Here is a 10508-nt window from a genome sequence, read left to right as displayed (position 1 = left end):
CCCCCCCTTTGTCCCCCCGGGACCCCCCCAGCACCCCCGGCGCACAGACGGAGCCGTCCCGCACACAGCCGTTTATTGTCCCGACGCGCCCCGGGCCAGCCGCGGGCGCTCAGCTCAGCGGGGCTGCGGGCGGCGAGTACCGGTAGAGGCAGACGCTGCCGTCGCCCCGTCCCGCCAGCAGCCCCGCGCCCGCCGCGCCCCAGCGGACCAGGGCCCAGCCCCCGGCGGGGCCCGGCGGCAGCAGCGCCGTGCAGCGCCCCAGCAGCAGGTCCCACACGGCGATGGCTCCCGAGGACAGCACCGCCGCGGCACTGGCGTCCTGCACCTCGCCCTCCACGTACCTGGGGGCAGACAGGAGGGTCACGCTGGGGAAAACACCAGTACAGCGTTTTTTAAACTGCATCTCTTTTCAACCAGTAAATTAACGAGCGGATATAAGCCAGCCCTAGGAAGCCAGGTTATGCCCCATACTGCATCTTCAGCACACCTGAAAGAAAAGGCCGTTAAGGCAATCCGCCCCTGCTCTCAGTACATGGAAGTTGTTCCATAAGCCAAGGTCTCCATCTGCTAATCCTTGTGCACATAGGAAATATTATGACGGATGTAAGAAAGTGCGTTGCAAGACTGAGTCTCAAAGGGATTAGTCTTCAAAACACAAGATGGAGGAAGGAAAAGGTCATCTGACTGCAAACAGCTGCTTAACATCAATAAACCTAGCAAAGCATTATTTAACATCACAAAGGCTTGGAACAGCCTCCTTTGCAGAGACTTTCTCAGGAGGTTTCTGACTAGGGAGCTTGCCTGATGAATGCAGTTACAGCATTTCCACAATCACTTTCTGTGGAAAAAAAGAAAAAAGCGTACAGCATGCAGAACATCAGTTCTCCTGTGTGCTCACAGAGCCCTGGTGAGCAGAGCCCCTTGCTGAGCCGTGACGCGGGGAGCTCAGAGGTTAGCTCCCAGACTTGGGCAGGAAGCGGGCAGGAAACAGCCCACACCCTCACTGCATTCTAGCCTATGTGCAGTGCAAATGGAAGTGATGGATGGCAGCCCCCTTATCAGCGTCAGGACAGCAAGTGGAACCTTGCCAGCAGTGCTGCTCAGCTCGTTAATAGATTCTCCTCCAAAACCCCCTCCAAGGTATCATGAAGATGATGAGCACGCAGGGTCCACAAAGTACTTGCCTTCCAGCATGTCCGGGTGGGAGGGAAGAGAAGATGACTCCAGTGCTTCTGGCTGTTTTGGGGTTGAATGCAATCACCCGGAATGCAGGATTTCCACAGGACTCACTCTCTTTGGCGTGTGGATGACTTAAAACAACAAACAGAAGGCCCTGATACACAGAGGAAAAATACATCACTAAAAACAACAGTAAGAGGGGAAAAAAAAACAAAGAATTTTCCAAAAATTAATTGCTACATTCTCCCTACAATCAAAGCCTCGTGGATAGCAATGCATTATTTTTACTGAATAAAATAGAAATGGTTTACTGTCCTTATCAAATTAGATTAAAAAAAAGCAGCTGCTGACTGATAAGAGCTGATGCAATCCAGCAGAATGACAGCTCAGGGATCCAAAGGATTTATGCACTTATCTTTCTGCTTGGAAAAGCTAAACTTGCTGTAGGATCCAGGGACATTTAAAGTAAAATTTCTGGGCCTCAGTTTAATCCCTAGGAACCTATAAATTTAACAAAACTCCATACAAACCAACACAGCTGAAACCAGCAGCTCACGGAACAGCCACAGGCCAGCATGGAATATGCTCAGATAGATGTTCAGAGGAAGTCTCCAAAGAGTCTGACTCAAACCATCATCATCAGACAAGACATTCTTATCTCAAAAGGTTAAACGCTGGCTGGAAACAAACCCTTGATAAATCACAAAATCTACCTAGAGTCACAACACAGGTGGAAGCCAGTGACAAAGAATCACGTGTGAAACTTGGCTTTGATCAGTTCGTGTTCCTCGGGGATGTATGTTAATGATAGCCAGTTCAAATAGATTTTCTGATGACAGCAATGTGCCATCACCACGCTGGCAGCTACCTGTGAAATGGAAGAGACTTGCCAAGCGTAAGCGTTGGGCAACAGTACGCCTGCTACCCACATACAGGGTGACCTGGCCTATGCCTTGGAATGCGCTTTGATGCATCCCACCCGCTTTATCGGTCAGAATACTGCAGAAAGCCAACAATTTGAGCTAGCCAGTGTGGCTACCAGTTAAACTGTTTTTCTGTGAAACATCTTCAGTGAATCTCAGCTGAGATGATATTTCAATCCACTCTAGAAACCCACTGCTTCCAGTCGCCACCAGAGTCAGTGCAGTCCATGCAGAACTGCGTGCCTCATTTCACATACGTACAGAGTCAGAATATGCTCGATGGCAGATCGAAGCCGGGTAGGAATAACCAACATGCATCTTCTTCAGGAGCTGGCCTGTTCTCAAATTCCTGCAGTTGGTGGAAAGACAAATTCAGACTGCATGTCCACCCTCAGTCTGGTATTTCCTAACCATAGCTGTAAGCCTACGCACTGTGCAAGACGGCCAGTTTTGGTTTCCCAGAAACCAAACTAAAACACAACAAGAGGCCACAGGGAGAGATATAATGAATCTGACATAAAAGCAAGTGGAATTACAGCAGCACAGTTCATTCACTACCTGTCTAACTGCATACAAGTTAAAGTGCCAGCGTAGGCCCTTTGACAATTACATTTCACCGGTAAGTCAATAGCCAACCAGTGCCACTTGGTAACGTCTGCAGCTGTCAGAGCCACCACTTACACCTGCAAGCTAAATCATTGAATTGCATAAGAAATACTGACCAAACAACAATGCTGTTCACTGCAGTGGTGCCGACCAAGGCATCTTTCACTCCTTCTACTTCAGCAAAAGCTAAAACGGTTTCTTCAGGGGGCATCAAAGTCTGTCCGTGCTTGCTCCTGAACAGCAGATGCAAGTAAGTGAGAACAGGCAGCCAAAACAGAATGCTCTACATTCAGCACACCACCAGAAGGAAGAGGAACCAACACTTTTCTACATCTTTTCTTCCAACTGCCACACTGAGACCAGACCAAACCAGAAGACTCACCTTCCTGTCTCAGAAAACAATACTACTTCCACTTCCTGCTCTTGCATGCTTCTGCTGCTGCTGACCAGCCTCCTATCCCTCAGCCCAAGAACAGCTTTTATATTCCCAGTTTTTACCAGTGATTGCTTGAATGAGTCACTCTCAGAAGAATAAAGCAAGAGCCTAAATTAGGAGAAAAATATGCATAATGACAGAGGGAAGCAAAATTCAAACATACCACAGCGTATAAAAATAAGCATATGCTTAAACAGTCTAGCACCTCTAGGGTGAATAAGCAAATCTTTTTGGTTGATTTTTAGAAATCCCTTCCATATTTTCCAACTGCTAAAGCAACTGAGAATATGACACATTAGTAAGAGACAATTTCAACCACCACACAAGAGGAGAGTTAAGCTGCAGCTATTCAGGGTGCAAAGCATTAGTAAGAAATAAATACGGCACCTTATTTCTCCAATCTCCAGATTTCCCAGTGCTATACAGATGAGATTACAGGTGTCCAGCAGAGGAATGATCTGTATTACAGGAATCTAGAATAGCAAACCAGGAATACAGCATCACCCACAACGTTCCTCTTCCTTTGACTTCACTCCCATTTTCCAGAGTGTTTCACGTAAAATTACATGGGGCAGAACAAATTTTCAGACCCCTCTGAAGAAGCACACTTAGGTGAACAGCTCAAGTTTTGCTGAAGGTTTACCTATGCAAATAATACCTATTGATATGAATCAAAAGATGTCTGCAGGGAGCCTAAAGATAAGATCACAAGAGAGAGGCTGCAGTGCATCCACCATTTGGTACACCAAGTATCAAATTCCGGCAGGTAACATGCCACCATACAAACCACTGGCCTTCTGCATCAGCAGCATAAATCACTGCCCTCTCTTGCCTGATGCAATGAAATATTTACACCAACTAAAGAACAAACCTTGTATCTGAGACTGCAAGCTCCCTGTATCTTGGGAATTAACACACCGGTGCAAGGAAGATGTTGTAACTTCTAGAAATTAAGGTTGTGCTCATACCTCTCCAAGCTGCCAAGTATAGACCTTTCCCCAATGGTCGGGTGCCAGAGGTTTCCACAGGGAAACTGAATTCTCACAAGCAGTCACCACACACAGCTCTCTGCAGCCAGCTGCTTCCCACCACACAGTGCTCACGTCCACAGCACAAGAACTTGAAGAATCCTGCCCAAAACAAAACAGTGCTGGTTTTCTTCTGATGGCTACGGTTGTCTAACATTGAAAAGTTTGCTTGTGGTGACTCAGTGTGATGAGAATTTGAGGCTAATAATTCTCAAGATGATTGTTTTTGACTGAAGTGCCAGTAGGGCACCAAGGAAAGCAAACCTGGTGGGTTGCACCCTCTGAGCAGTGAATAAATGAGCTCACTTCACAAAAATCACTTGTCACCTAAACCAACAGGGTCCCCCCTGAGCTCAGAGCTGCAACAGGGCTGGAGGCACCACGGCACAGCCACAACAAAGCCCAAGTACCGCCTGCCTGTAGTCCTGCGCTTGCTTCCCTTACCTCACGCGCAGGAGACAGGACTTGCCGTTGTACAGACTGTTTAAATCTGAACAAAGCGAAGGCATTTTCTTCTCCCCCGTAAGAAAGTTTTCAATTTCATATTATTGTTGGCCGAACCCACAGGGTTTCTCTTTGAGCAAAACTTTGCAGTTTAGCTTGGAAAAGCTAGAGGTGACCCAGCTCCCTGCGAGCTCATTTGGAATTCTGTTGGCTTTGCCACAGATGTTGCTTCCTTGCCTGCTAACCCTTCTCTACCCCCTGCAAGGTAAGAAGACAGTGAAAGGGCCCTAGGACAGGACGAGACGGCTCAGCTGTGCAAACAGTCCCGGGCAAGATTTGCCTGGGTCACAGCATACAAGCAAGGCTCTGTTCCGGAAGGCGGTGAACATCAACACATGAATTTGGCAATGCTGTCGTCCCCCTGCCCTGCAAAATTTGCTCCTTACTGGGTTACTTGGTGCCTGAAATGGTGACAAGAAGCCCCAGGACAGGCACACCAGGGATGCAAGGACTAAGATCATTTTACCTGGGGCTGCAGAAAAATGCAGCAGTTCTGTTTGTTAAGGTACCTGCATGTCTTTAGAGATTTGTTATTCAGAAACAATCAATGGAATCCTCTCTCAGTCAAAGGGACACACATGGGAACCTAGCCTTTCAGCATGCTTTACCACAAGTGAAGGCAGAACTGATTAAATTAGGCAGCAATCTGTTTGGCTGGTTTTTCTTCCAACTAGCCACCATGCATTTTTATTGCATTTTTGTTCAACTTTGTATTAAAGAGATGCTACTGGCTCAGTAAACAATTGTCAAATGTTATCCTACCTTTAGCTTTGAAACAAACTGCAAGTTCTCTTCTGTCAGGCCATCAAACAGTACTGGAGCTGACTGTTCTGCTTCATTTTTTTTCTGCACAAACAAGAAAAAAACAAAGATAAATTCAACTTCAAAAATTACATTCGGCACTTGCAAGAATGAGGCAGAAATGTAAATTCACTGTGCGTGCAGCAGAGAGCTATGACAGAAGCACCTCTTTTTGTACTTGCATGCCTTTGAAAAATAAGAGACCCCAGACAGCTTATTCCCTGTTTGCACCTGGAAACTGTTTTTAAACACCACTTTGCATCTCTCAGATCCATTCTTACCATCAGAGACAAGCCATTTTTTCAGCACTCCTTCCACATGTTGGACGTAGGAGACAGTCCTAGCTAAAAGTATTCGTTAAGGTAGACCGGCACTACATGGGTGCCAGAAACCTTTTGGTCATACACATGTTCCCAATGCGAGCACTGACACCCACATCTCCACTTCTTTTAAGTAGGATTTTAAAGAATTTGCTCTTGTGGTTAAAAGACCTTTAGGCAGCAGATGAAAACCAAACACTTAAAAACTCAGCTAAAAGACCAGCAGGGCTGACATGCAAAGAGGCCTCTCCGCAGAAAGGTCAGACTATGGAAGAGGGCACTCACCCACAAAACTAAGGCCTAGCACCCTTGGCAAAGAGGCCAACTTGTTACCTGTTCAGGAGATCTGCAGGATCTCTGCTGTTTGCTCTGTGATTGCTGACACTTCTCCAGGGCCACAGCCTCATCCGATCTATTACTAGGATGCCTTTCAGCTTCTAAATGAAATGTTGTACCTTGCCCTTCCTCTTGGCTAGCAGGTCCTGCACCACAGCTGCCCAAGTGCAGTGGAATGGCAGAGTCTTTGCATTCCCTGTCATCCGTGACCTGGGCAGGTGCTTCCTGAGAGGAATGCAGGCTGACTTGCAAAGGAGGTACAGAACATGTACTGGGGAAGAGCTCACTGCATACGGATGGTAGAACAGCTGGGGTTGCACCCAAGACAGGGAAAACAGATGAGGAAATGTGAGACTCAGGCTGAACGGGAGCACCAGTTGAGATAGTCCCCACAGGAGTAAAGAGCAATTCATGTGTGGAAAGTTCCATCTTGGAAGCTGGGCTTTCCAAATGAGATGACCTGGGAGACCCACTTTTGAGCAGTGAAATCAGATTCCTTTTGAGCCCTCTTTCTTCTGCCTTCATTTCTGCAGCTTGCACGTCCTCTGAAGCCAGCCCATCCCCAAACACACTAGGAACAAAAGCCTCCAAGTCATTCACAGGGGAAGATTCACATTTCTCAAGTTTTAATAGTCCAAATTCCTCATCAGGTAGATGAAATTCTTCGATGCCCAGTTTGGGGACCAGCCACTGGTGACTGCGGAAGGAAAAGAGAGAGCTGGAAGTACCGGCGTCTGTAGCAGGAAGACTAAGAGCAGCAGTACCCTCTGAATCCATTTGATGGCCAGGTCCTCTTTTGCTCTCATCTAGACAAACAAAGGAATTCAAGAGAGAACATCACATCATAACATAAACAGCAACTAGCTGTTTCAGAATTTCTCATCTAGAGTGTCATCTATTTAAAAAAAAATGATACCCATCTTAACGCGTGGAAGTGGCATTTCCTGGAAACACACTATTCCACAACTGCTCTGCATCAAGCCTTCAGCTAAAATATCACTGCCAAAGACAGTCAAATTGACCGAGTGCCCAACCAGGTTGTTTGTTTTTTCCCCCAACATTTTCTCTTTCTACAGTATTCCTGGACTTTCAGGTACACTAATCTTTCTTTCACACTTGTCAGCGCTAAAAAAAAAATCATTAGCATGCAGACTCAGCTGGACAAACAGAGAGTTACATCCATTTACTGGAAAATCAGGTAGAGTATGCACAACATCCACTCCAAAGGGAAAGGCAGCTTACAAAGTTCCCAGCCCTGCTCCTTACCCATGCACAGCCGTTCATTCTCTGTCACTGTGCTAAGGCAGAGATTTCTGGAATTGTGCAAAGAACATGGGCACCACAACGATCTAAATTTTAAAAACAACTTGTCAAGAAAAAAATTAACCCGTATCACATTTTGTTGAATAAAAATAAGGCAGGGTGCAAACAGCCATGCATGAACTCACTCATCTGTTTCCTTGCCTTGCCCTTGGGCTAGTTTTAGGGAGTGCTTGTATTTGATGAAATACCTTTTGAGGCTTGACTGTCTCTCTGTCTTGCAGAGCAACGCAGGGACCGGCGTGGAGGGACGTTAATTGCTAGAAGCTGTTCGGCCCCGCAGGCTGCTTGCACGTGGTGACTCTTAACACGTTCCACTGGAGATCTATCAGATTGACACACACTCAGCTTGCATTCCAGATCACCTGTGTGGCTGACAGAAGTTTCGTTCCTTGGGTTTGGAGAGTCACTTTTCTGCAGTGGATTTTGAACCTGTTCTAAAAGAGTCTTACGGCATTTGCCAAGTACTTGGCTTCCAGCAGGAGGAGGATCAGCACTTGCTGGCTGTGTCACACCAGTCGCTCCAGACCCAAGAGCTGCAGCAACAGACACCCGTCTCTCATCCGAAGATGACTTTTCAAGGTTAGCCTCACAGTTTTCCTTTTCACTCTGATACTCATTGGATAGCGGACTACTGCTTTCCCTTGGCGTTATGAGATCCAAACTTTCTATAAGTTCCTGTGACATTTGATTCACAAGAGGTTTGCAGGCCGACTTTCTAATTCCCTTTTGTTTCCTCTGTGATCGCCTCTGATCTCGCTTTGTGCTTGTGATGCTGCTTTGAGAAACTGACCCTGGTGAATTGCTGCTCCCACTGGATGAAAGGAGAGTTCTCGGAGGACTACTTGAATTCACTGGATCATTTTCTGTACAAAGAAAAGGGAATGGCACAACTGCTGACTCCAAATCATTTTCAACCGTTTCTTGGGAGGGCTGACTTGAACTGGCATCTTTCTGCTTGCATTTACTTCGCTGACCTTTCTTGCTCCTGCCCAGCTGGCTAAGGATTACAGCATCAAGGTCCACTTTCCTCTGGCAATTAGACATGCGTCGAGTTGTCCTGACATAGTATTCAACAGGAAAGAGAAGCCCTTCCACCATTGTGCAGGAACTCAGTGCACTTTCAGGAGCTGTTACATTTTCTAGATGAGAAAGTCCAGACTGAATTTCAAGCTGTTGATTCTCCAACAGTTTCTCAGCACTGCCCAGAGCAAGACTTGAAGGAAAGGCATTTAAACCACCAGTGTCATTTTCATTTCCTTCATGGCTTTTGCTCTCAGTAATTACACTGTTATTTCTGCCAGTGGGCAATACTTCATTTTCTGATGTTAAACCCAAGAGCCTGCGTAATTCTCCCTGATCTTCGTGTGTGCTCTCACTGTCCGTTTGTTTTATTATCCTGAAAGATTCTTTTCCACCATCACCGCTGGCATCAAGTAAAACAGATTCACCATTCTCTGAACACAGCTGTGCAGGTTCATGGCTGTTGGATGTGGCCACAGCACCTGGGGACTCGGGCTGCCAGACATCACTGCTGTCCCTCGGGACACACGGCAGTAGCTCAGGCACTCCCAGAGGGAGACTGTCATCAAGCACGTCTTGTAGAGCTCCCAGTTCAGCATCTGGAGGAGTTAAACTGTTTTCTTGCTTCCCCACGATTGCTGGTTTGGACTCACTTGGAGCATTCTCCTCAGTGCTCAAGAAACTGCCTTGCCTGAAGACAGGTGACTGAAGTTGCTCTGCACTGACACTTTGATTTTTCCCCGTTTCATCAGCCTTGATTCGACGCACACCATACACCGATTCCCTTTTCTCTGACACCAGAGTCTTTGTCCGCCTCCTCCTCAGCTTCATCATGCTTCTCGAGGTTTGGGTTTTTTTCTCCTCAGTTGCAGGCCTCGAGACTCCACAGCATGCATTGTCCTGGCGAGCCTGGATGCTTTCTGCCTGCGAGCTGTCCTGCAAACTAACTTCATTACTGACAAATTCAGGAGCGTGTTTAAGTGTGACAGAAGTTTCCTTCTCTGTGTCAGGAACAGAGCAGGTTTTAGTCTGTAAGGGACAGGTTTCATGTCTGTCAGGACTAGGAGATTTGCTATCTCTGGAACCTGTTGGAAAAAATCTGACATGTGTAAAGCACTCCCAGCAAGGTGACATCCATGGAAAACACCGCACAATAAAGCTAGACGGCTTAGGAGAAGTGAAAGACCGGGACCTTACAGCCACGATCAGAGAGCACCAGCAGACGTGGCGAGGAGGGAAGAGGAGGGAAGTTGCTGCAGAGTGAACGATCTCGTTCTGCTACAGTTTAACACCAGAAGGGCCGCACACCGAGCACCGCGGGCAGGGGACGTGTGAGGACGACGCGAGCCCGAGCTGGGGCAGCTCAGGGGGCCGCGGGCAACCTCCCGCTCCTACCTGCGGGGCTGCGCCTTCCCCCCGGCTCCTCGGGCCGCCGCGCTCCGTCCTCCGCCGCCTTCCTCCCGGCGTGGCCCCGTGCCCGCTCGGCTCGCCGCGCCCGCTGGGGACACAAGGCGGCAGCGGGGCTCGGAGCGGCCTACGGGCACCCCCCCCGCGGGCCCTGCCGGGCCCGGCCCCGCTGCCGGCCGCGCCGCAGCCCGCCCCGCTCACCCGCAGCCGGCTGACGGTCTCGCTGTACTCCCGCCGCAGCAGCGCCAGCTTCTCCCGCAGCTGCGGGACACGAGAAGGGGGGTCGGAGGGGGGGCGTGGGGGGGGGGGGGGCGAGCCGGGCCGGGCCGGGCCGAGCAGCCTGGGCATGGCCTCGTCCCGGTCCCATCCCCGTCCCGGTCCCATCCCCGTCCCGGTCCCAGTCCAGATCCCGGTCCCGGTCCAGATCCCAGTCCCAGTCCCATCCCCGTCCCGGTCCCATCCCGGTCCCGGTCCCGGTTCCATCCCCATCCCCGTCCCGGTGCCGTCCCCGTCCTGGTGCCGTCCCCGTCCTGGTGCCGTCCCCGTCCCGGTGCCGTCCCCGTCCCGGTGCCGTCCCGGTCCCGGTGCCGTCCCCGTCCCCGTCCCCGTCCCGGTGCCGTCCCCG

The 10508-nt window shown here is 49.2% G+C and overlaps 1 protein-coding gene across 1 annotated transcript in view; it reads right to left on the bottom strand.

Moving 5' to 3' along the window:
* Positions 1–56: 56 nt before the first annotated feature.
* The window catches only part of PALB2 (partner and localizer of BRCA2), a 10743-nt gene continuing 291 nt past the window's right edge, over positions 57–10508 (bottom strand). Inside the window, exons 2-13 of the mRNA XM_035339443.1 lie at positions 10085–10144; positions 9872–9974; positions 7645–9561; positions 6131–6939; positions 5439–5522; positions 4113–4274; positions 3532–3617; positions 3091–3252; positions 2825–2941; positions 2364–2451; positions 1185–1333; positions 57–341 (exon numbers count right to left, since the gene is read on the bottom strand). Of these exons, the coding sequence (XP_035195334.1) occupies positions 110–341; positions 1185–1333; positions 2364–2451; positions 2825–2941; positions 3091–3252; positions 3532–3617; positions 4113–4274; positions 5439–5522; positions 6131–6939; positions 7645–9561; positions 9872–9974; positions 10085–10144 (3969 nt within the window). The 3' untranslated portion in view covers positions 57–109. The remainder of the gene's footprint in view (positions 342–1184; positions 1334–2363; positions 2452–2824; positions 2942–3090; positions 3253–3531; positions 3618–4112; positions 4275–5438; positions 5523–6130; positions 6940–7644; positions 9562–9871; positions 9975–10084; positions 10145–10508) is intronic.

The sequence above is a fragment of the Oxyura jamaicensis genome, chromosome 14, assembly GCF_011077185.1.
Source record: "Oxyura jamaicensis isolate SHBP4307 breed ruddy duck chromosome 14, BPBGC_Ojam_1.0, whole genome shotgun sequence".
In the NCBI taxonomy this organism is placed as follows: Eukaryota; Metazoa; Chordata; class Aves; order Anseriformes; family Anatidae; genus Oxyura; species Oxyura jamaicensis.
The sequence above is the reverse complement of the archived record's forward strand: the minus strand, read 5'-3'. Positions and strand labels throughout refer to the sequence as shown.